Below are 26,826 nucleotides of genomic sequence, written 5' to 3'. Positions count from 1 at the left end.
CACTACCCCATCCTCAAGCCCGAGGCTCTGAGGTAGATTATGTGTTTCTCTTGGCTGCTCAGTTTTTTCGAACACTCAATTCCTATTTTCCTTCTAAGTGAAATGGTGCTGCAGACTGAGTTTCCTGAAACAGACTCTATCATTTGTATGTAGAAGATCTATTGCACATTTCTCTTGGGGACAATACCTACAAGGGGGTGATGAAAATAGGAATAGGCAAAAGTTGAACTGTGATAACATTGCAGCAAAAGTCCCAGCCGATGTCATGTGGAGCTCTGGAACTGGGATTGCCATTTGTATTTATCACCAAGTGTCAGGCCTTTGTATACTGGCATGGACCAACTGTTGCATGTGTGTGAGCAGCACTGAGGGAGGAGGGATAATCAATGACACAGCTAGTCCCTTTGGCTTAATACAATTCCTAGAAAGGGATTCAGCTGTGAGCCAGTCATTAGTATACTACACTCCTGGCTCCTGGGGGAATGTGTGCTCAGTCCTGAAGGAAAGATCTGAATGTATGTTATAGCATTCACTACACATGGGCCTTGTCCTATACCTATGCTACATTGTAGAATATGTACCATGTAAACTTTCTCATCATGATTCTCAGTATTTTGTACATCCTTGGACCGTATACGTTGAGGCTAAAAGCTATGCTTCAGGTGCTTTCAGCAGTTAGTTATAAAAAAGTCCCTTTTCCACATGTGGATGTCGCTTAATGGTGATGTCTCTGTTCTACGAAACCGTATGGTAATGTATGTGAACCCATGTCTGACCATTTAGTATACATAAAGATAAATTGCATCATCATAATTATATTCTATGTATGTCTTTCTAAAAATATATTTTGTTTTAAAGATGTGGAGTACAAATCAGGATTAGGTATACAAGTGGACATAGTACAGATAAAGTTTGGGCCTCCCTTTGGTCTCTACTTTGCCTGGTTTGAGATCAGGTACATTTATTGATGTTGTGTTCCCTCCCCCTCCCCAATATATGTCTTAAACATATCTCTAACCTTAAACTTCAATTGCCAGGTAAATTAGGATGAATTATGTGTGACAAATTGTGCTGTCAAATCCTTTTGAGGACTAGTTATTGTTTATCTTGAGAACGTGTGTGTAATGTAATGGGTTGTTTGCTTTGCAATATACAATGGTGAGGCGTCTTTCTGTCTTTACAGTCTCTTAGTAGATTGTGATGCACATTGTATTCTGATTTAATGCTTATTCAATACCAAAACTATTTTCTTTCTTTTTCTCCTTTGTAAAGATGTTTTCTGGGTTGGCAGGAAATTTATCTTAAATTATTTTCCCCCAACAGACACTAGTCAATTTTTTTCAGTCTACAGCTCTATCAATCTACAGCTCTATCATTTGTAAAATTGGGGAGATATATTTTTGAGACCCCTTATAGCCCTACATATTATAGAATAAAAAATTACAGCGTATGAAGTTCAGAAACAGTATGAACAATTTTCTAAGTGATATCAATTAGTTTTATTTTTAACAAGAAGTTAAAAACAGATTCTATCTCTCAAAAGCTTTTAAACAGAGACTCAATTTTGTGTACCCAGGAATTTCTTCATTGCATGTTTCATGTCTTTATTCCTCAAACTGTATATTACAGGGTTGATGAGTGGAGTAATCACAGAATAAAACAAAGTCACAATCTTCTGCATTCCAGCTTCATGTTCAGATGCTGGACTCACATACATGATCATCACTGAGCCATAGAAAAGAGAAACCACAGCCAGATGGGACCCACAGGTAGAAAAAGCCTTTCTTCTTCCAGCTGCTGAAGGGACCCTGAACACAGCTTTCAGGACCAGAGCATAGGACCCCACAATGAAGAGAAAGGGAATAAATAAAAGGAGAGAACTCAAGGTAGAACTAGCCATCTCTATTACCAGGGCTCTGGTACAGGTGAGGGCTAATAGAGGACCTGTGTCACATAGGAAGTGGTCAATAATCCTAGATCCACAGAAGGTCATTTGAGAAATGACAATTATAGGAATTAGGAACCAGAGGAAACCAAGTACCCAGCAGCTCCCCACAAGGATGTTGCAGAGACGTTCAGTCATAAGAGTCGGGTAATGTAGAGGCTGGCAGATGGCAAGGTATCGATCAAATGCTATAATTGCCAGGAAAAAGCATTCTGTAGAACCCAAGGAGAAGAAAAAGTAGAACTGGAGGAAGCACCCAGAGAAGGAGATGACCTTGGTGTCAGACAGGAAATTGGCCAGCATGTTGGGGACCGTGGAGGTGACATACCAGATCTCCAGGAAGGAGAAGTTGGCAAGCAGGATGTACATGGGGGTGTGGAGTCTCTGATCCCAGCGCACAGCACAGATGATAGAACCATTGCCCATGAGGGTCAGAAGGTAGACAACAGAGAAGAGCACAAAGAGGAGGATCTGCCCCTCCCTGGGGCAAGGGAAGCCCAGGAGGATGAAGCCAGTGATGGTGCTGGAGTTGCTGGGTGTGTTGAAGATTTTCATGTGTCTGTGAACTGTGGAAGAACCAGACATTAGTGGATAGCAGTGCAAAGAGAGATGGTGTCTCATTTATATTTAAGTCAACCTGGAGAATGCAATAAATATATATATCATTAGTGACTCTTTTTGTCTAGTCCTGAAATATTGTCCTGTTGGACAGTCCTTGTTGGTCTGTAAAATATACTAGAAGTCAGTATCAGTGGATAGACACAGAAGTTTCCTTGTTGTAAAATGTATAGAAACATTCATAATATATAAATATACAGCTTAATAAAGGTTTGTAAAAGAAACACCAGTGTAAGTAGCACTGAGGTTAAGAAATAGAATATCACTTGTACTCTAGAATTTCCTGAAATGCTCTGTCTCTGTTACTTTCTGCTTCTCTATTCCTTGAATTGTAACACTATTGTAACACTGTAACCTTATGATAGTCAATTCCTTATTTTTCTTTTCTTTTCTTTTTTTTTTGAGTTGGAGTCTCACTCAGTCGCCCAGAATGGAGTCCTTATTTTTCTTTATAATTTAATATCTATACATCGCTAACATTAGTAGATATTTGATTTTTCCTGCTTTTGTACTTTGCATAAATGAAATTTTGGGTGGTTTTTTTGTTCAACAGTTAGTTTTGTGAGTTTCATGTTGTTGCATGTATGTGTAGTTCATCAATTTATATACCATATATTATTACATTTTGTGAATAAGGCATTATTATTTTATCATTCTACTACAGAAGAATATTTTGGTTTATTTCCATTTGGGGACTGTTCGGAGTAGTGTTTCTATGACCGTATAGTTTATCTCTCCAGCTTCACATGTTCATGCATTTTTTATAGGCTGGATCCTAAGATGTGTGTATTTTCAACTTTGGAAGATTAAGCTAAATTGTTTTCTATAATTATTGCATTATTTTTCACTCCCATTGGAAGCATATGAGAGTTTTTATTGTCAATATTCTTTTCTAAAGTTAAGGTCTGTATTTACTAGAGCCTGGAGAGACCAAAAAACAAACAAAAACAAAAAACAAAAAAATGAAATTATCTTTAGAAGGTTAGATCCCTTGTAGTACTGGCTTTCTCTGCTATGTAAGTGCTGTACCCCATCAGCATCAGCGTACTAGCTATTGTTGTTTTGAGAGGCTCCATCAACTTCAGTAAATTTTTTTTTTTGGAGATTCTTTGAACACATTTGCCCATTTCATGAATGATGATTTACAAGCACACCTGCCCACACAGTGCTGAGTGCTCAGAAGCTTTTGACCAAAAACGACATGACTCTCATGCCCTATCCTTCCTATTCACTCAATCTCACCATGAGCAACTTTTTTTTTGTTTCCCCAATGATAAAAGTCCTTAGAGGGAAATGTTTTGCCAGTGGTGGAAGAAGTAAAACAAAAAAATGGCAGAAGCACTGAAAAGTATCAAAATTGGTGAGTTCAAAAACTGTTTTGAGCAGTGGAAAAAGCATCTCAATTGTTGTATTGTATCACATGGAGAGTACTTTGAAGGTGACTGAAGTTTAAACATGCAAGCATAAATATACAATTTTCTATAAATAAATGCAGTGTTTTGGCTCTCCCCTTGTATAAAAACTGCATTTTAACAATTTTTCTTTTTCTTTGTTTTGATAATATTACACTGGTAATATTACTTTTCTTGACAGTACTTCTTTTTTTTTTTTTAAAGCAGGTGATTACACCGAAACTCTTCTCCCAAGACAGAGCATTCTAGAAGTGAGAAAGAAAACTGTCCACAAACCTGGTTGAGGAGAACATTTTAATGCATGATGTAATTTATAACCCCTTTAGGAAGTTCATTATCCATCTGAATGAATTTTGTGATCAGCCTTATGATTTAAACTAGACCATTTTTTAAAAATGATAACTCTGACTTTTTCCTTATCCATCTACCAAAAGAGAATTCTTTGAATTGACTCAATCAAAAGCATCTTCCTGAATAGCAAGTTTCAAATGGAATTTTATCATAACTTGAAATCAATTTGTCTGAGAAATTACTTTACCAGGGGTGATTGGGAATTAGCATGCTGCTTTGTACTTAAAAAGTGTTCAATAAATATTCAAAAAACAATAAAAACAATGAATACATGCATTTTGTCAGTTCTCAGAAAAAGGTCACACCCATGCAATACATATGGGCAAGACTGACTCTAATTGTGTGACTGTGGAACAGGAGACCCTTGGGACTATTTGGAATCATTTTTCTCTTTTGAGTGAGCTAAATAGTTGATTCATGTAATTTGGAAATGCAATCTACCAATTTAAGGAATAAAACATTTAAATTAATTGCAGGTAGCTGCATTTCACTTTTGCCAAAACAGTTTCTCAGCCATCAATGGTAGATACAGCTGAGGGATAGCATTAGTTTTGTCTTGTTGAAAGAGGTCTTTGATTATCTGGGTTGGGAATATGAACCTGCAAAGTTCATTGCTTCCTAAACTAGTTATAGAAGCTGCAGAACCTGATATTATTGATCTAATGTTAAGATAGGTTTAGCAGGAAACTTGAAAAGAAGAAAAAACTTTGAATTTTTTGCTTCCTCTCCCAATCACTGCGTGGGAACATCTCAAAATGGAATGACTTTTTAAGGTGATTATACTTTCGCATAATAGCTTTATGTTTTTCTGAGTTAAAAACAATAACCACCACCTTTGTTTTTTTCTTTAACTTTTAATTTTTTTATTTTAAAGATGTGGGGTACAATTCAGGGTTAGGTATATAAATGTTCATTATGCAGGTACCTTTGTTGATGAGGTGTGCCCCCTCTCCCCAGGCAGATTCCCACTACTGCCATCCTGCTTCACCTTTGTTAAATAATACTGCACTAGGATTTTGGATGGGATTACTATGGCCATTCATAAATAGAGTATGCATAAGGAATATGAAAAATATCTATTTTTCCATTTTCCAGAATATAGCATCAATCAAAAATTATTTTTGAAAGTTGACATATTTTTCCAAGTAGTCTGAGAATGATCTATTTTGGAATAATCAAAAAACAATAAGACTCCTCTGGATAAATGTTGGAAAGTGCCAGGGAAGAAGGTAGTTCATTAAAATGTATTGCTCTTTTTTAAAAAAATATTTTTGGAGAGGAAGAAAATTAATGAAAGGGGACTAACAAACTGATTAACAATTTAGAACTTGTAAAATGTGTACAAATCTTCCCTCTTTTACCTGGATCTAGCTCTGGATTTTATCTGATTTCCATGACAGGGGGACCTATATGGTCAATAAAAATTTTCAATATCCTGCTAGCTTATGTTTCAACTTATATTACCTCAGGCTTTTTACTGCGTCAGCTGTGGGAAAAACAAATTTTGGTCCTTGTCCAAATTTTCTAAATACCTATTCTTCTCCTACCTTTTTGATTTTAAGGGACTAAAATTAAGTTTTAGACACCAAATATTCATTTTCTGAAGGTGAACTTAAACCAGACATAAATATATCTAACACTATTTTATGCTATTCTCATTCAGAGGAAAATATTCAGAATAAGGTCTTTTCTGAAGAACCCATTTCCCCCAAACTCTGTTCTTTGAATGGGGCTGTTAACGAATATTGAGCCATGAGAGTTTGTTAACTGCTAATGAATGTAAGGAGTGACTCAAAGGAAAATATACTATAACATGGTGAAGGTGGACTTATGGACTTTAAATTCTATAAATTAAAAAAAATAGCTTTTAGGTCTATAGGTTTAGTACCAACTCAGGGAAAAGTCTCTAAGTTTTCTGTAAGTCAGAAGAATTTGTTACTAGTTGTGGTTGGGCATTTTTAATCAAGGTGTTTTGCAGGTTGTTTCTAAAAGATTATATTTTGAGGTACCATTATCTCAAAATATTTTCAGTTCATTGAATGGTTTAGTTAATGTTCAGGAACTCTCTTTTTCTGGTGTAGTCTTTTAATGTTGCATTTCTTTCCCTCTTTGATAAAGACACTTCTCTGATATTTCAAGTGTCCCTCAAAGTTCAATATGATATGTCTTGGGACTTAACTTTGTTGATCTCTCTCCATAGTCCATTCAGAGTTCTTATGACAACACACTTCCCTCTTCTGGCTTGTGCATTTCTAGTGAGAAGACTGCCACATCTGTAACACTGGGTAATCTGTTTCTAGAAAATACATTAAAATGTATTTTCCAGTTTGGGACAAGTGGTAGGTGGCCCTAAATTTTAGAGTTCAGAGCTTTCTTTACTCATCATAGGAAATTAATACTCTATTAATGCCCTTAGCTATAAAATAGGCATAATTATGCCTTCTTTAAAGGACTTTTCTGTGGAAGTACTTTGACCAGTCCCTGTCCAGTAAGAGCATTGTTTGTATGTGCACAATTGTAGTAAATTCAAAGAAAGCTGTGAATAGAGGCTATTATATTATATATATTATTATAGTATTATTATAGTTTTTCTATTTGTCTAAACGCTACATCACCTTTTTACCTGTATCAGCAAATGGAGTCCCAAACTGATCTTCTCAAAAATTTCCTTAGAAGTGGTAGTCTTTTTGGCAATACCAGAGAGGAGAAAAACAATGGAAACTGTGATAAGGATCCCTGGTTTTGTTTGCTGGGAAGTAAGTTGTCTTGTTTACCTTGATCTTTGAGGATACATTTACTTCTTGTCAAGAGACAGCCCGATGCTTGTTATTTACTTCCCTTGGGGCATGCCTTAATTTCTGGTGGTTTATTCTATGCAAGTTGAAACAATATCCTTTCCTTGCTTAAAACCTCTCACAGGTGAAATTAAATATTAATCAGTTGGTTGATTACTTCAACAACCAACCAATAATACTATCTCTAACTCCCCTAACTACGCTTACCATGTAGCCAGTGAAAAATTGTGCAAACCTTAGTGGGTAAAAGCAGCCCCTGACATTCATAACTGATCTGACATCACAGCTAAACTGCAAGGTTATTCAAACTAGTCAGACACACGTAGCTAATTTCTTGTTGAACATAGTCTTACAGATACAATCTCAGTCAAGTTCACTCTGAGTTGATGATAAAATAAGACAAAACCAAGCTGCTTCATAATTTTGTCTAAGCATAGACAAAATCAAGATTACTGTGCCACCCATAAAATGTCAAACATTCTTCTCTCTTGGTTAAAATGAATGACTGTTACTTAAAAAAAAAAAAAAGCCAGCTACAACTTTATTCTCCTTCTTGTCTGCTTTCTCTATAGATTAGATTTGTTAAGCTACATAGTCTTTGAGCAAACTGCCACTTCCTTAAACTCTCTCCCAATCATTCAACCAAAGCTCAAATCCTATAATAAGTTTGTTATGGCCCGATCCAACAATCAGCTGCCTCCCTTGCAGTCAATCAAATACGAGAGGCAGAAAGTTGGGAGAAGTATAGAGTTTTATTCTGATACCGTGGGATCAGGGAACAGGCTGTGTAGCCATCAAAAACGTGTTCATTTAAGCAGAGTTTCCATACAGTACTCATAATAAAACATATAATTTCTTATCTTTTCCCCATTTTTGAGTAATAATGACTACGTGTCTTATGGCCGTTATTTAGTTTCTTTCTTAATCAGGATTTAGATCCCAAACAATTACTGTCACAAACCAGTGCTCAGATTATATCAATACTATCATTCTTCTAAGTTACAATTACCTTGAGCATTTTGGGGCTGCGTACGTTCTAGTTGGTCACAGTTTTTTGTGTCTTCCGGGAGTTCTGGTTCACAAGGCTTAATTAAACATTACGCATTTAATACAAAGACATGAAAAAAAGCAGTTGTCATTTAGAGACTAATGGGTACATGTCTGGGTTATAGAAAGTTTCGGCAGAGTCCACTTCTTATCTATGTCCAGTGGGGGCTTTTCCGGGGACATGCAGTCTTTTTGTGTGTGCTTACTGCTTATCAGGGCGCTCAGTGAAGATGGTTGTGTTCCCTTCAGTACCAGCAATAGTTACTAGATCCAAGAACAGTGAAGGAGGCACAAGGAAAAATTTTAACTTTTAAATTCAAACAGCTTCTACGTTTAGCCCAACTCAGCTTAATACAAGTTTCTAAGTCTTTTCTAAATAACTACTTTACTATAACCAAAATGGCTTCTTTTCAGTCTGCAACAAGTTCTTTATAAAAATCTTCTTGCTGAGACACCCAAGGGTTCTTCCATAAGATATGTTATCCCTTACTAATGAGAAATAAACACAACTTGTTCATCTATAGGTGTTCCTGTGGTCTTTGACTAGAAGGACACTGACAAACCTAACATAGAATAAGACGGTTATATGTTCTTCTATAAGACTTCATTTAGACCTCTCTAAGAAGACAGCCTCATATAGGGACACTTTCCAGGCCTAAGGATGCTCCTAGCTATAGTCAGTCAAACCAGGGTTGTCCTGCAGCTGCTCTCTGATTAGTTGTAACTGAAGGTGGGCTCTGAGGTTAATCACCCTCAACAGAGGCAGATCATCTAACACAACTGATATACTAACTCTTCATCCTCGCTTCTGTGGCAGAAGTTTTCATCCAACGTGCTGCTGAGTTAAACTCATTTCCTTGTTTGGGAACCATTTATATTTCAAAATACTTCAAAAGTCTTCCGCCTGGCAAATGATGACACTCTGTGGTACAGCCTCTTTTACTTTTTTGCCCCACTTTCCAGAGTTTCTTGCAGTTGTCTCTATGTCTTGACAAAACCAACCACTCAAGTACACAGTAGGAGCTCAAACAATATATGCTGGAATAATTTTACTCTCTGAAAAATGTGAAAGAGCACTGCCTTAGTCTGTTTGGGCTGCTATAACAAAATACCATAAACTAATTTGCTTATTACAATAGAAATTTATTTCTCACATTCCTGGAGGCTGGGAAGTCCAAGATCAAGGCACGAGCAGATTTGGCGTCTGGTGAGGCCCACTTCCTGGTTTGTACGTGGTGTCTTCTCATCGTGTTCTCACACAGGTGATGGAAGGGCAAAGGGTCTCTTTTATGAGGGCACTAATGCCAATCCTGGGGGCTCTGCCCTCATGAACTAATCACCTCCCAAAAGCTCCAGCTCCTAATACCAACACCTTGGGGGTTAGGGTTTCAGCATATGAATTTTGAGGGAGCATAAACATTTAATCCATTATAAACATGAGTGTGAATGACTTGCAGTAAGAGGGTCAAGCTCTGAGGAGAAAGTGACCCGGAAAAGCAGGTGTGGAGGTTGATCAATTAACAGTGTTGGAGTATCTGTACTGCTCTGTCTTGTTTTTAGTTCTTTTAACATTCCTTTCCCATTCATAACACCTCGAGGGCTTTTTTTTTTTTTTTTTTTTTTTGAGTTGGAGTCTCACTCTGTCGCCCAGACTGGAGTGCAGTGGCCGCTCCCGGCCACCGCAGCCTCGACCTGCTGGGTTCCGGCGATCCTTCCGCCTCAGCCTTCTGAGTAGCTGGAATTACAGGCATGCGCTACCACCGAACCCAGCTAATTTTTTGATTTATTGTCGAGATGAGGTCTCGCCAAGTTGCCCAGGTGGGTCTCGAACCCACGAGCTCAAGCAATCCACTCACCTCAGCCTCCCAAAGGTGCGGGATTACAGGCTGAGCCACTGAGCCCACCTGAGGGCTTATTTAATAATAGCTTAAGATCTTATGATACACAAATCTTCATTCTACTTTTCCTTTTAAAATTCATATTTCTTTTATTTCTTTGTGCTTTTTAAAATTATTGTACATTAGATCCTTGATGGAACAAGGTAGAATCAAGTGGGATAAAGGTATATATAATTAAACATGTGAATAAACAAGTAGTTTCAAGTTAATAAGAAGTTGTGAAAGTGATCCTTATTTTTAAAAAAAGTATATAATATTGAGCAGGTTCCCTAGGAGTTCAGATAAAATACTCTTTATCTGATCTTGTCTGCTTCTTCAGCCTCATATACTATTTTCTTTCTGGATGGCCAAATTAATCTTTTTTTTGGAAAGTGTTATGAAAATTTTAATAGCAAAGCATAAGAATAAAGACATATTAACAAAATGTATTCAATCAGTTACATTACAAACAAGGAATCTGCAGTATATTGCTGTGGCCTGACAAAAGAAAACTACCCATTAGGAATCTATGCACAATAACACATTTTTTTTTTTTTTTTTGAGTTTCAGTCTCACTCCGTCGCCCAGACTGGAGTGCAGTGGCACACTCCCGGCCCCCGCAGCCTCGACCTGCTGGGCTCTGGCAATCCTTCCGCCTCAGCCTTCCAAGTAGCTGGAACTACAGGCGCACGCTACCGTGCCCAGCTAATTGTTTATTTATTGTAAAGATGAGGTCTCTCCAAGTTGCCCAGGTGGGTCTCGAACCTGCGGGCTCAGGCAATCCACTCACCTCAGCCTCCCAAAGGTGCAGGATTACAGGCTGAGCCACCGAGCCCGGCTACACATTTTCTTTAATGTGTTATTATTTTCCTTTGTGAAGTTTATCTTAAAAAATTTTTTTTAAAAACGCAAACTTATACCTGCACTTACTTGGAACTTAATTTTTCTAGATCTCTGAGTGGCTTATCCTTTTATGTGGAAGTATTACCTTCTCACAGAGGTAGTCTCTGGCTATTCTGTCTAATTTTTTCCTTATCCTACTCTAACATTTTTTATACTCATGCCCTCTTTTATTCTTCTTATACTCCTTGTTATTATTATAATTATACATTTATATTTTTACTTGCTTATAATTTGTCTCTTTTACTAGAACGTACGTTTTACAAAGGTAGGGACTTTATCTCCTACATTTATGTAATTCTACTGTATGTCACAGAGGTAAATGAATGTTTTCAAACAAATGAATGAAATATATCAACCTTAGTTGCCAATGACCAATTTATTTTTGACTGATTAATTGTGACAAATCACTGTAACTTCTTTCACTTGTCCCAAGTAACATAAGGTTTCTATTTTTTTTTTGCCTATGTCACATATTTATTTAAAATAGTGGCTCTTTAAGATCAGTCTCTGAACAGATGCTGATATAGGTGAACAAGAATCACCTAGGTAACATTAAAATAAAGATTTCCAGGGTCCACTTCAAAGATTCTAATTTAGGATATTTGGAGAAAGACCCAAGAATATGTCTTTTCAAAAATATTTCCAGGTAACTATGAAATAGGTTTGGAAGACAATGTTTTAGATTGTTATTAGTCATTTGGATGTCAGTTAAATAAAACTTGGCAAAGTTATGATATGTAGATTAGTACCAATTTCCTTTTATATGAACTAAAAAGGTATGAATGTTCTATTATTCTCTAGAAGACCAGAAAAGGCAAGTGCTAAGATGGAATATGTACTATTAAAGGTCACAAAATATGAGGCCAGGGACCTGGTAAGTGGTATAGATAAAAGGGTTATTTGAGGTCAGAGTAGAAGAGTCTAAATTGAGATATGCAACTCATTTAATTTAAAGTACCATCTATCAAGTCCTGATATGAAAGCAAGTTTTGTTTTAATTGGGATGTTTTTGACCATTACTTGACTAGGCAGAAATTGATGAATATGAGTCTGAATCTCTAGGTGCAAATGGATAAAAGCCTACTTTTAAATTAGGGATAGAAATGGGGAGGAAATATTCTGGTTATGACTGACCTGTGAGCCGTCATTCACTTTGATTCATTTTTGTACATATCGGAATTTTTCTCAAGGCAGCCTTCATGTCCTTGTTCCGGAGACTGTAGATTAGTGGATTTACAAGTGGGGTCACTGAGGAGTAGAACAAGGTTACAGTCTTCTGTATTCCAGTCAGATTTCCAGAGGTTGGTCTGACATATATCAACATGAGAGTTCCATAGAACAGAGACACCACAACTAGGTGGGAACCACAGGTGGAGAAGGCCTTACATCTGCCAGTTGCTGAAGGGATGCGTAACACTGCTCTGAGAACCAGCGTGTAGGATGCAAAGATGAAGAAGGTGATGAATATCATAAGTGAGCTCACGATAGAACAGGAAAGCTCAATTCCAGGTGCAGGGATGCAGGACAGAGCCAGAAGAGGACCTGGGTCACAAACAAAGTGGTCAATGGTATTGCGGCCACAAAAGGGGAGTTGTATGATAAAATATATAGGGATCGGATAGCAGAGGAAGGCTGTTACCCAGTAGAGGGCCACCAAGTTCACGCAGAGATGACTGCTCATGATGGTGGGATAGTGGAGAGGCCGGCAGATAGCCATGTATCGATCACAAGCCATGAGGGGTAGTAAGAAGGTCTCGGTGGTGCCCATTGAGAAGAAGTAGAATTGGAGGAAACAGGCTGTAAAAGAGATGGTTTTTGTCTCAGATAGGAAGTTCACTAACATATTGGGAACAGTGGTGTTGATGTAACAGATTTCCAGAAAGGAGAAGTTGGCCAGCAAGATGTACATGGGGGTATGGAGCCTGTGATCTAGCTTCACTGCACAGACGATGGCCCCATTTCCCATCAGTGTCAGGATGTAGCACACGAAGAATAGCATGAAGAGGAGAACCTGCACCTCTCTGGGGCAAGAAAAACTCAGGAGTATGAATTCAGTCACTGTGTTGACTCCTGACACATTCATGGCTTCCTAAGGGCAGAAAAGAAAAAAAAAAATTACACTAATGACCTTATTCCCTAATCCTTAATGATAATTTATTTATTTAAAAGAGATTGCTACATTTCTTAGATTTTTTTTTACACTGTCCCTTTCTGTAGCTTCACACTGTCCTTTCCTGTGACTTTGCATTGTCCATTCCTGTGGCTTCACGTTGTCTCTTCCTTTGACTTCACACAACTCCTATGACTTGATACTGTCCCTTCCTATGGATTCACACTGACTCTCCTCTGACTTCGCACTGTCCCTTCCTGTGACTTCACACTGTCTCTTCTGTGACCTCACACTGTCACTTTCTGTGACTTTACACTGTCCTTTCCTGTGGCTTCCCACTGTGTTACTTAGATTATATTATTTTATTAAATACACAGTAATCTAACTATACTTCTGAAGATTGTCTGAACTGTCTTATTTCTCTTTCAGAGTTTTCTCACAGCAAACAACAGGATGTTATGCAATAAGCAGCTTGGATTAGGTTAATGACAGTATCTACGAATGTGCATAGAGATATGAACTTCATGTATTTTTGTCTATAAAATAAAATTTAAAAGGCTTTTAGTGTTAGGGAATTTCAATTATGATGACCTTTTTTATTATAGACACAAATATTAACAATCACAAGAGGAGGAAAGGGAGAAAAGCAATAAACAATACAATTAAATCTTCATGCATTTTACTTTTATTTTAGATGAGTTTTGGAATTATCAGTGTTAGCATCTTAAGATAACCCAGGCAAGAAATATCAAATGTGCCATCCATTCCATTAGGGTTTATTGTTTCAGGACCTTTGAATGTTCAAATAGCTACATTATAACTCTCAGTTTGGTTCCATCTTTTACCAGTTGGGTTAAAAAAAGTCTATAAAATTTTGGTCTATTTATAGGTAGAAAAAGTGAGTACTGTATCTGGTATATTATTTTATGATTTTTGACATTTTTGTTAGTGTCAGGATTTCTAAAAAGGTTCCTATTCCTCTGGTTTATAGATAGATGCAGAGGGTCACAAATGTCATATGCTTCCAAGCAAAGATCTCTGGGCACTAAGGACAAAGATAGGAGCTATAAAATGTCTCTGTGGACAAGGATCCTTATTCCCTCAGTTGCTCAAATCCCATTGTAGGTGTGGAAGGTTGAAGTTGGTTTGGAAAATGAAGGGAGACTCTCATGAAAACTTCCTCTTTTGAGGTAGACTTAGTTTGGGACACTGTCTGACTTTCACTGTGAGACAGACAAAACGAAACCAATGAAATGGCCTTAAGATTCTCTTGTCAGCAGGGTTTGGTGGCTCAGCCTGTAATCCCGCGCTTTGGGAGGGTGAGTGGATTGCCTGAGCCTGCAGGTTCGAGACCCGCCTGGGCAACTTGGTGAGCCCTCATTTCCACAATAAATAATAAAAAAAAAATTAACCTGGCGTGGTAGCACACGCCTGTAGTTCCAGCTACTTGGAAGGCTGAGGTGGAAGGATCGCCGGAGCCCAGCAGGTCGAGGCTGCGGTGGCCGGGAGCGGTGATTGCACTCCAGTCTGGGTGACAGAGTGAGACTCCAACTCAAAAAAAAGAAAAAGAAAAGATTCTCTTGCCTTTCTGAAAGAACTAGAAATTGACCTTCCATATGACCCAGCAATTCCCCTAGGGACTATACCCAGAGGAACTCAAATCATTCTACAAAAAAGATACCTACACACATATGTTTGTTGCAGCTCTATTCACAATAGCAAAAACATTCTCAGCAAAGCTGGACTGGATAAAACAAATGTGGTATATATACACAATGGCATATTATGCATCAATAAAGAAGGACAAACAAATGGACTTTGCAGCAACTTGGATGGATTTAGAGTCGATCATACTCAGTGATCTATCACAGTAACAAAGAACCATATGTTCTCACTCATAAGTGGACCTTGAACAATTATCATAATACTATAAGAAAAGGACTGGCAGTACTGGAAAACTGCCAGGGGAGGGAGGGGATAGGATTGACAATTGAGGGGAACTGCCAGGGAAGGGAGGGGCACACCTCATCAACAAGGGTACCTGCATAATCAACGTTTGTATACCTAACCCTGAATTGTACCCCACATCCTTAAAAAAAAAAAAAAAGTTTCTCTTGTCAGTGATTTGGTCTTAATTTATTAATTTATTTTCTAGATCCTCTATGTTAATGAAAGGCAATCATCATTTGGGCCTAAATGAGGCAAAGTGAAAATGATGGCATGCAATGCATATCAGAAAAACATAAGTGCAGAGTACAATCACAGATATTTTAAATACAAGTATTCTAGCTAAAAATATGTATTCATAAATTAGTTTCAAAATATGCTACTTTCCAGATCACACAATGTCATACCTTGAAGAATGTTCTTGATTATTGCAAGTAATGACATATAAGTGAGAGAGATTTAGAATTCTCATTAATACTTGACTTAAAGGTTCCTGTGAATAGATCATTTTTGGCATAGAATAACTGTGAGTAATTTCTTTGTAGCAGGAGTTAGAATACCGCAGATACCAAAGAAACCATGAGGAAGGTGAAAAAGGCAAGAAATGTGTGGTGACTAACGTGTAGAGGATTCCAATGGCTTTGCAAACCTAGTAGGAATGAACCCACCATCCGGTGTGCTCACTCATCTTGTTGCTTTTGCTTCTCAGTGGCTGATCATTCACTCTCTGGAAGAACCAAAGAGTGCTAAATTGGGGAGAATTGAAATTTTTTAGCCCTGCTCCTAACAGCCACTTTGTCAATCCTATTCAGTTGTCATTTCGCTAGCATCTCTGTTCCCATAATATCTGGTTCTGACTGGGTATAAATTCTGGTTAATAAAGACAGAGCTTACGTATTACTGAGGCTCCTTTCTCATGTCTCTCACTTTCCTGAATTCCCAGCCCTCTTACTAGTAAAGATGATTCTCCCCTGTCCAATCATGTGACTGGAAAGTCTGGTGTTCTTACAGCAGACAAAAGAAGGCGCTTTCAAGGACACATCTAACAGCTGACCTCTATATCTCTTCTGAACTCATCTCTTTACACATCTGCCAGGCCTGGTTTATAATCTGTTTTTGCTGCAGAGGGGAGGGCAAGGCATCCTCAGCAGCCAGTAGACACCTGGGGAGAGAACTGGCATATTTGCTGCACAACAAAGACTTATCTGGTTGCTTTGAAACCAGACTTATTTGTCCTAAGGGATATAGTCTCTTAGGGATTTCAAAAGTGGGATTTTATCAGGGAAGTTTGTCAATTGTATCTCAAATTTTTCCTTCCCTCAGGAGCCCATTAATTGGCTCTTGAGACCCAGTTTCTCCAGTGGTGATCATATCATCTCATGTTATTCTTTTTTAAAAAAATTATTCAATTTAAAAAATGTGGGAGTACAAATGAGTATTAGGTACATACATGATCATCATACAGGTAAAGTGTGGGTACCCTTATTGATGTGATGTGACCCTGCTCCCCTGGCAGTGTCCCACTACTGCCAATCCCTTTCTTATGGTATTATGATAAATGTTCAAGGCTCCCTTATATCTTCTTGGATTTCTTTGAGCAGTGGCTTGTAGTTTTCATTGTAAAGGTTTTTCACTTCTTTGGTTAGGAAGATGCCAAGGTATTTCATTTTTTGTGTGTGGCTAATGTGAATGGGATTGTGCTTTTTATTTGGGTTTCTGTCTGTTTATTGTTTGTGTATAAGAATGCAACTGTCTTTTGTACATTTATTTTATACCCTGAGACTTAGCCAAAGTCCTTTATCTGTGCATGGAGGTTTTTGGCAGATTCTGTTGAGTTTTTAAGGTATAGGATCATTTTGTCATCTGTGAAGACGGACGGATAACTTAGCTTCATCTTTTCCTATTTATGAGTGAGTACATGTGGTACTCAGATCTTTGTTTCTGTGATAAATCACTGAGTATTATAGACTCTAATTCCATTCAGATTTGTTGAAAAGTTCATAATTTTTTAAAAATTTATGGCTGCATAAATTCCATTGTGTAAATGTACCACATTTTCTTTATCTAGTCCACTTTCGATGGGCAGTACTGTTGGTTTCATGTTTTTGCTATTATGAATAAAGCTGCGATAAACATGTATGTGCAGGTATCTTTATTATAGAGTGATTTGAGTTTCTCTGGGTATATTCCCAGAAGGGGGCTTGCTGGGTCTTATGGAAGGTAGATTTCAGAATTTTTAGAAATAACCATACTGTTTTTCACAGAGGTTGTACTAGTTTACATTCCCACCAACAATGTAAAAGTGTTCCCTTTTCCCCACATCTTCTCCAGCATCTGTTATTTTTACAGTTACTGATGATGGTCATCCTGACTGGAGTTAGGTGGTATCTCAGTGTGGTTTTAGTTTGCATTTCTTAGATGATTATTGAGGCTGAACATTTTTTCATGTCTCTGTTGGTTGCTTGTATGTCTTCTCCTGGAAGTGTCTATTTATATTTTTTGCCCATTTTTTAATAGGGTTGTTTATTTTTTCCTTTTGGCATGTTTGAGTTCCTTGTAGATCCTAGATGTCAGACCTTTGTCAGATATACAGTTGGCAAATATTTTTTCCCATTCCATGGGCTGTCTCCCTACTCTCTTGATGGTTTCTTTTGCTTTGTAGAAACTTTTCGATTTGATGAGGTCCCACTTGTCTATCTTCTCTTTTATGGCATTCGCTTTTGGAGAGTTAGTCAGGACTTGATTGCCTATTCCAGTTTCTGTAAGGATGTCTCCTACATTTTCTTCTAGGATTCTTATAGTTTGCAGCTTTACATTTAGGTCTTTGGTTCATTTAGAGTTAATTTTTGTGTATGGCGATAGGTAGGGATCTTGTTTCAGTCTTTTGCATATAGTCTGTCAGGTTTTCCAGCACCATTTACTGAATAGGTTCTCCTCTCCCCATTGGTTGTTGGTGGAGGCTTTGTTGAAGATGAGTTGGTTAAGGAATTGAGGTTTTGCTTCCAGAATCTCTATTCTGTTTCATTGGTCTATATGCCTGCTCTGGTATCAATATTGTAGCTTTATATTAGAGTTTGAAGACTGGAAGTGTGATACCTCCCGCTTTGTTTCTTTTGCTAACAACCATGAATAGGATTGGTTATTCGTGGTCTTTGTTTCTTTTGCTAGCAACAATGAATAGGATTGGCTATTCCAGTTTGAAGACTAGAAGTGTGATACCTCCTGCTTTATTTCTTTTGCTAGCGACCACAAATAGGATTGGCTATTCGTGGTCATTTATGCTTCCATATGAATTCCTGTGTTGTCATTTTTAGGTCTGAGAAGGATGATGTTGGTAATTTAATAGGTATTGTGTTAAATCTGTAGACTGTCTTTGGTAGGATGGACATTTTAACAATGTTAATTCTTCCAATCCATGTGCATGGAATATTTTCCTATTTGTTCATGTCTTCTTGGATTTCTTTGAGCAGTGTTTTGTAGTTTTCATTGTAAAGGTCTTTCACTTCTTTGGTTAGAAGGATGCCAAGGTATTTCTTTTTTTTTTTTTTTTTTTGGTGGCTATTGTGAATGGGATTATTCTTTTTTATTTGGGTTTCTGTCTGTTTATTGTTTGTGTATAAGAATGCAACTGTCTTTTGCACATTTATTTTATACCCTGAGACAGCCAAAGTCCTTTATCAGTGCAAGGAGGTTTTTGACAGATTCTCTTGAGTTTTTAAGATATAGGATCATGTCATCTGTGAAAAGGGATAACTAAACTTCCTCTTTTCATATTTGGATACCCTTGATTTCCTTCTCTTGTCTAATTGTTCTAGCTAGGACTTCCAATACAATGTTGAATAGGAGAAGTGAAAGTGGACAGCCTTGTCTTGTTTCGGTTTTCAGGGGGAATTGCTTCCAATTTCTGTCCATTTAGCAGTATGTTGGCTGTGGGTTTATCATAGATGGCTCTTTCTATTTTGAGGTATGTTCCATCTATGCCTGGGTATTCAATTGCGTTTATCAAGAAGAGATGCTGGATTTTATCAAAAGCTTTTTCTGCATCTAATGATATAATCATGATTCCTGCTTTTACAACTGTTGATGTATTTAATTATGTTTATGGTCTTGTGGATATTGAGCCAGCCCTGCATCCTGGGAATGAAGCCTACTTGGTCATGGTGGATGATTTTTGAGACGTGTTGTTGGATCTTGTTTGTTAGAATCTTATTGAAAATTTTTATGTCTATGTTCATCAAGGATATTGGTCTGTAGTTTTCTTTCTTTGTTGGAGCTTTACCTGGTTTGGGTATCAATGTGATGTTAGCTTCATGAAATGATTTGGGGAGAGTGCTGTCTTTCTTGATTGACTGGAATACTTTCAATAGGATTGGTATCAGTTCCTCCTTATATGTTTTGTAGAACTCTGCTGGAAAACCATCTGGTCCAGGACTTTTTTTTTTTGTGGGTAGTTTTCTTAGGACAAAGTCAATTTCCTGGGTTAGAATCTCAATTTCTTCTTGTTTCAACCTCAGGAGGTTGTGTGCTGTCAGAAAGTCCTCCATTTCATTTAGGGTTTTGAGTTTGTTTCTGTAAAAGTGTACATAATAATCTCTGATAATCTTTTGTATTTCTTTGGGATCAGTTGTGACTTCATTTTTTGCATTTCTGATTGTGTTTATTTGGACTTTTTCTTGGTTGGTCTTGCTAAAGGTCCATCAGTCTTGTTTATCCTTTCTAAGAACCAGCTTTTTGTTTTGTTGATTTTTTTTCTATGATATTTTTGTCTTCTATGTTCCATATTTGGGCTTTTATTTTGGTAATCTGGATTCTTCTGCTGAAGTTGGTCTTGTTTTTCCAGCTCCCTTAGGCGACTTGTTAGCTGGTTAATTTGTGATCTTACCATTTTCTTTATATGTGTTTGTAGAGATATTAATTCCCCTCTAAGTACTGCTTTCATGGCATCCCAGTTGGTAAGATGTTTCTTCACTTTCATTTGCTTCCAGGAATCTTCTAATTTCTTCTTTGATTTCCATGTTGATCCAGGAGTTGTTTAGCATCTGCTGTTTAGTGCCCATGTCTTTGTGGATTTTTGGGGGAAGCTTGTTGGTGTTGGTATTTATTTTTATTCCACGATGGTCTGAGAAGGTGCATGACAGTATTTCAATCTTATGAAATTTGTTTATACTTGATTTATGGCCAAGGATGTAGTTGATCTTGGAATACATTCCATGAAGTGATGAGTAGAATGTATAATCCATTCTACATGTGGAGTGTTCTGTAGGTATCTATTAGGTCCATTTGGTCAAGCATCAGGTTGAGATTCTAAATCTCCTTGTTGAATTTTTGCCTTGATGATCTATCTAGGGTAGATAGTGGAGTATTAAAGTCCCCAGCTATGATAGTGTTAGAGTCAATATATTTTTTAAGTTACTTAGTAGCTGCTTTATAAAAGCTGGTGCTCCTGTGTTTGGTGCATATATGTTTAGGATGGATATCTCTTGTTGATGAATTGAACCTTTTATCATTATGTAGTGTCCTTTTGTATCTTTTAAAATTTTTAATAGCTTAATGTTTATTTTCTCTGATATTAAGATGGCAACTCCTGCTTTCTTTTGTGTTCCACTCACCTGAAAATTTGTTTTTCATCCTCTAACTTTGAGTCTGTGAATGTCCCTTCTGGTGAGATGTGTCTCCTGAAGACAGTATATTGCTGTATCATGTTTCTTTATCCAGTTTTCCATTCTATGCCTTTTCAGTGGTGCATTTATTCCATTTACATTCAGGCTGATTATTGAGATGTGAGAGTTTATCCCTGTCATGAGGCTCTTATAGACTTTGTTGTTTGTTTGCTTATTTTTTTGTTGGTTTTCTTTTCAGTTTGGGGTTGATTTATACGTGTGCTTTCAATCTTGTTGTTGTGACGCATACTTTATTGGCTCTCTGTTTTCTTGCATTCTTGGAAGGAATGTGGCTGTTATTTTTTTTCTTCTGTGCTTAATACTTTCTTAAGCATCTGGAGGCAGCACACACTCTTAGGGATTGACTGTGAAGGATTTTAATTCTCCATCACTGATGAAACAGCTTACCTGGGTAGGAAATTCTTGTTTGGTATTGTTTATCTTTGAGTGTTTTGAAGATTGGGCTCCATTATCTTCTAGTCTACAGTGTTTCTGTAGAAGTCTGCTGCTATTCTGATTGATCTTCCCTTGTAGGTAGTCTGACCTTCCTGTCTTGCTGCCTTTAAGATTTTTCCTTTTATACCTATGTTATGTAAGCGAATTACTATGTTTCTAGGAGTTGGTCTTCTAATTTGATGCCTTGCAGGGCTTATCTCTTGCGTTAGAATTGTCATGTCTCTGATGAGATGTAGGAAGTTTTCTTGAATGATCTCTTGGAATGTTTGCTCTAGGCTGCTCTTATTTTCCTTATCTGCTTCAGGGGACCCATCAATCTTAGGTTCAGTCTCATAATATAGTCGTACATCTCCTGAAGGCTTTGTTCCATTTTTTAAAGTTTCCTTTCTATGCTTTTAACAGATTGGGTTAGTTCCAGATTTGGGTCTTCATGTTCTGAGATTTTTTCTTCTCCCTGATTAATTCTTCTTTCCATGCTTGTCAGCTTATTATTTATTTCATTTACTGTATTCTTTGTAGTTTGCATCTCAGCAATTAGTTCTTTCATGTTTACATCTTGCTTTTTTTGGTTCTTGTTCATCTTTTCCATTCATTTCTTGATCTCTGCATTTGTAGTCTGAGACCAGTTAATCTGGGTGCTCTTCATTGTTTGAGTTCTGATGTCTGTATACTCATGGACTATCCTCTTTGGACTTTGTGTGGTGCCTGTGGTTCTTCTTTGGTTTTTCTCCATTTGTGGTGGGTTTTTCTTTTTTCTTTACTTCCATTGCTCAGTGAGAAAGGAAGCAGTTTTCACTTCTTTTTGCTCAGTCCCCTATTCTCCCTTGAATAAAACCTCCAAACTAGTTCAATTTTTGAAGCCGGGGTGGAGTAGGGGAGCTATATTACTCCCTTGCAGATTTGAGATTTGAATGAGGTGTGCTAGGGGCTGCTAAGATTCAAAAGCTGTCTGATAATCACAATGTTTGCTTATTGGTGTGTGGGCCTCCAGGGGTCTACTTCCCACTACCTTACAGTATGTCCATAAAGTGGGAGTGTATATATCTCCCATGGATAACATGAAGGAAGGGAAAGGAGTTAATAAAGAGAGAATGTGGGGGGATGACAATAGAGAGAACAAAGGAGAGAAAGAAAAAAGATACAAACCAGCAAACAGGGAGACAACCAAATAGAGAGAAAAAAAAAAGGAGAGAAAACCAACCTGAAACAGTAACAAAAGCAAAACAATATGAAAAAAACCCAAGAAAAAAACCAAACAGTACATAAACAAACAAACAAAATCTCCAAGGAAACTAAAACTGATAATATGAGGAAAATTTCACACTCATATATAGCCTTATTGGACAGAAAGAGGAAGAAGGAGTAAAATAGAATGAAATGCTCACATAGATACAAAAAAACCTCCAAAAAAGCAAACAACAATAATCCCCCCCAAAATACCCCCAAAACAACAATAACAAAACATGTAATTATTGCACACCCTCTTTTAGCAGTTTCAAAACTTCAGGTTTCTTATAGGCGTGAACCAAGCACTGCTTCTCTTAGCTGTTGGCAGGGGAGAGGGTTTTGGGAAGGGAGGAGCTTCCAACATTTAAATCTGTCCCCCTGTTCACCCCTTGCAGTTGTGAAGAGGCTAGAAGGTGTCCCAGGCTGATCTGCCTATGTTTAGCCCTCTCCGTGTGTGCTGATCCTAACATTGCCTGCCTGAGTCACATATCTTACGAATCACTGTGGAAAGGGTGTAGGGTCACTTTCAATCTCACCCTACTTATCTGTTGTGAGTGGAGACTAGGTTCTTAGGTTGCAGTGCAGACTGCAAATGCTTCAAATCTAATCCCCTGTTTACCCTGTGAAGTTGGGGGAAGCCTATGACTTGACCCCAGCTGATCCACTGATGTTCAGGTCTCTCCATGTGTGTTGCTCAGAAAGTTGCCCACCTGAGTCACACGTCGTGGATCACTGGAAAAATGGGTGCTGGGTCACTTTAAAACTCACTGCCATTTTGCTGTGATCTAGGGCAGGGTTCTTACACAGGGCTGCCGCTGCAGACCGCAAATGCTTCAGTTGGGGGTGGGGAGTCTGGGTCTTCTCTGCTGGGACTCTGGTTGGGGTTACTCTGGTATATTTTCTCGCAGTTCGCATTGCTGGTGTCTAACCTGGGATGAAGGCTGCAGTGGCAGGTGGCATCTGTTGCAGGTGATTTTAACCGTTTCAATCCTTTTTTTTTCTTTCTGCGTGGTCCTGTGGAGATGGTGCCTGCCTCTGGGCTGAAGAGCATGCTGAGGTTGGAGCTGCTGCGCAGGGCAACTCCTATGCAGGAGATCATGGTCTTCTCCTTTCCACATCTTTACTCAATCAAACAACTTTTGCTGACACCCTAGGGTGAATACTGGTCTCTACACCTGTTCATTTAGGCGGAGACTCACACATGCTGACTGCCTTGCCATCTTGGATTCCCCGCCTCACGCTACTCTTAGAGTATATGTTTATTTTGTTTTATTGACTTGTTACTGTTATGATGGTGCAAACACTATAGCAATACTGGCTTAGCTAGGATAAGAGGTTTTTGTTTATCTTTTTATTCTTTCACATTCAATTGTATTCATTTTGTTGAGTTCATCTGCAAATTTTGGACTGTCTCATTATCAGAGTTATGACATCAGCATTCTTGTTCTCTTTCTTCTTGACTCAATATCTTGAGAAAGTCTACTACTTCCTTTTTATTTTATTTTTTGGCAAGAGGTTCTCTCTTTGATCAGTTCTGTGATTTTAGTATGATATTGATAAATAAGTACCGTTTTGCTGCAAGGAGAATCCAGGAGCACAGACTATGTAGGCATGTAGTGAAATGCCAAAGTTTTATAATATACCTCTCCATTTATGCCTTAAGGTTATTTCAATATTTTTAGCAGATGTCCCTAAAAGTTAGCGTGATTGTTGAAATTTACTTGCTTTGGTTAAATAAGGCATTACTATTCTTCTCAGACCTGGAAACAACAGTACAGGAATTCATATGGAAACATAAATCACCACAACAACAATCCTCAGAAAAGGGGGGGGGGAGCAGGAGGTATCACACTCCCAGACTTTAAATTTTATTATAAAGCTATAATAATCAAAACAGACTGGTATTGGTACAAGAACAGGCACATAGACCAATGGAACGTGTTAGAGATTCCAGAAGCAAAACCTTAATTTCTCAACCAACTCATCTTCGACAAAGCCTCCACCACCAACCACTGGGGAGAGGAGAACCTATTTTGTAAATGGTGCTGGGAAAACTGGTTGACCACATGCAGAAGATTAAAACAAGACCCCTACCTATGACCATACACAAAAATCAACTCTAAATGAATCAAAGACCTAAATGTAAAACGTCAAACTATAAGAATCTTAGATTTGGAATTATGATGTCTTCCTGGATATTTGACCCCTTTTGAATCATGCAATCTCTTTCTGTATTCCTGGTAATAGTCCTCATTCTGAAGTCTATTTTTTCTGATGTTATTAAAGCTGCTCCATATTTATTTTGATTAGAATTTGCATGACATATCTTTCTCTAACACTTTAATTTTAATCTATTAAAAAATTAAAGTGGATTTCTTATAGACAGCATGTAGTTGGATCTTGCTTTTCTCCCCAGTTTTACAGTCTTAATCTTTTAGTCTTGTTTGCATTTGTTTAATCTAACTTCTTATTAAAGTGCTGGGATGGTTGGATTAAAATTTGTTCTCTTCCTAGCTTCATTCTTTGTATTCTATATATTCATTTTCCCTCTTTTTTTTGACCTTCTTTTGAATTGAGTATTTTTGTGAAATCATTTTGACTCCATTTTTGGCTTATTATTTGTATTTTCTAAAAGTTTAAGAAAAATGATTGGCCTAGGATTTACAATATACATCTTTATTTAACTCCTGAGGAGGCAGAAAAGAAGGGCTCTTACTGCTGGTGGAAGAAAAGCTGGAGAATCACTAAAATCTCTGCCAGCTACAAGATTCAGTGAATTCAGATCTAGAAGAAAATGTGATTTTTGGTAGGTCAATGTTTCTATCTGGTATATTTCTACTGTCTGGAAAACTTAACTCTTGTAATGCAGGTCTGCTGGCAATGAATTCTCTCAATTTTGTTTGTATAAGAAATATTTTTCCATTGGGTATAGAATTCTGGTTCACAGTATTTAACTCTCAGTACTTTAAAAACATCAGCCCAGACAAATCACTCCACCAACTAAGAATGGCCATGCACCACCACCCATGGAATCGAGAAAGAGCTATCAATCTGTCAATCCTGTCCATGTCCAGGCTGTGTGAGGTTTCCATATTGAGTCAAATTAAGCCACAGGCTCCACTTGGCCTGTAATCCCGTGCCTTTGGGAGGCTGAGGTGGGTGGATTGCCTGAGCCCATGGGTTTGAGACCCGCCTGGGCAACTTGGCGAGACCTCATCTCTAAAATAAATAAAAAAATCAGCTGGACGTGGTAGCGTGTGCCTGTAATTCTGGCTACTCAGAAGGCTGAGGTGGAAGGATCACCGGATTTCCAGCAGATTGAGGCTGCGGTGGCCGGGAGTGGCCACTGCACTCCAGTCTGGGTGACAGAGTGAGACTCCAACTCAAAAAAAACAAAAAACAACAAAAAAATACTTCAGCCCATTGTTTTCTGACTTGCATAGTTTCTAGTGACATGTCTGTTGTAATCCTTATCTTTGTTTCTATATGTGATATGACATTTTGTCTGACTGTCTGCGAGAATTTTTGTCTTTGGTTTTCAGCAGTTTGGATATATATATATAAATGTCCTAGGGGTTTGTGTGTGTGTGTGTGTGTGTGTGTGTGTGTGTGTGTGTGTGATGCTTTTTGTTCTTTGAGATTCTTAGATCTACATTTCAAGGACTATTATAAATTTTTCAAAACTCTTGGCTATTATTTTTTCTTTTTGAGAAAGCAGGATTTATTGAGAGGACAGAGAAGCTCCCACAGTGGGAGGGGAACTGAAGGGGTTGCCCTAGCCATTATTTTTTGAAATATTTATTCCCCGTGCAGACAGTTCACTATGTCTTTCCTGGAACGATAATAGAATAATCAGAAATGAATTTTTGAGTAGGAGGTAATGTCTCAGTTCATATTTTTATACAGGTTTGAATACTGTTTATACCACCTTACTATCTAGAAAAAAATAGTTTTGAGTCTAAGTCTACTCTATTTGTTGTATCATATTCTAAAAATGTTATTCAATTAAAACAAGGGCAGTGGTAGTAAGTGTATCAGTATGAAGCTGAAGTGAATCTCACTTTGTGTTTGTTAGATGAAAGAGGATTTATAGCAAGAAGGGTAAAGTCTACCTTTTTTTTTTTTCTCCTTGATGGATCAGTTTGTCAGTTGGGAAAAGACAGTATAAGAGCAGTTGTTCCTCACATTTAACACTTTCCTTCTCAAGAGATTCAGCCTTTTAAAAAAATCATTATTTTGATTTGATTTGATTTGATTTGATTTGGAGTCTCACTCTGTCTCCCAAGGCTGGAGTGCAGTGACACACTCATGACCACCCAAACATTGACCAGCTGGGCTCCAGTGATCCTTCTGCCTCAGGCTTTCAAGTGGCCAGAACTACAGGTGCACATGATCATGCCTGGCTATTTCTTTTTTATTTATTATAGAGACAATGTCTCACCAAGTTGCCCAGGATGGTCTTGAACCCATGGGCTCAG

General features: G+C 37.8%; 2 protein-coding genes across 2 annotated transcripts; both read right to left on the bottom strand.

Annotated features, from left to right (window-relative positions):
• Positions 1-1,558: 1,558 nt before the first annotated feature.
• LOC103264043 (olfactory receptor 11G2-like) lies at positions 1,559-2,551 on the bottom strand. The gene has a single exon (XM_008061701.1). The coding sequence runs from the start codon at positions 2,528-2,530 to the stop codon at positions 1,559-1,561; it is 972 nt and encodes a 323-aa protein (XP_008059892.1). The 5' UTR covers positions 2,531-2,551.
• A 9,541-nt stretch (positions 2,552-12,092) lies between these two features.
• Positions 12,093-13,031, bottom strand: LOC103264030 (olfactory receptor 11H6-like). Its single transcript, XM_008061687.1, has one exon. It carries the CDS (start codon positions 13,029-13,031, stop codon positions 12,093-12,095), a length of 939 nt encoding a protein of 312 aa, XP_008059878.1.
• Positions 13,032-26,826: the final 13,795 nt, after the last annotated feature.

The sequence above is a fragment of the Carlito syrichta genome, unplaced genomic scaffold (assembly GCF_000164805.1).
Source record: "Carlito syrichta isolate Samal-C Ts95f unplaced genomic scaffold, Tarsius_syrichta-2.0.1 Scaffold305452, whole genome shotgun sequence".
In the NCBI taxonomy this organism is placed as follows: Eukaryota; Metazoa; Chordata; class Mammalia; order Primates; family Tarsiidae; genus Carlito; species Carlito syrichta.
The sequence above is the reverse complement of the archived record's forward strand: the minus strand, read 5'-3'. Positions and strand labels throughout refer to the sequence as shown.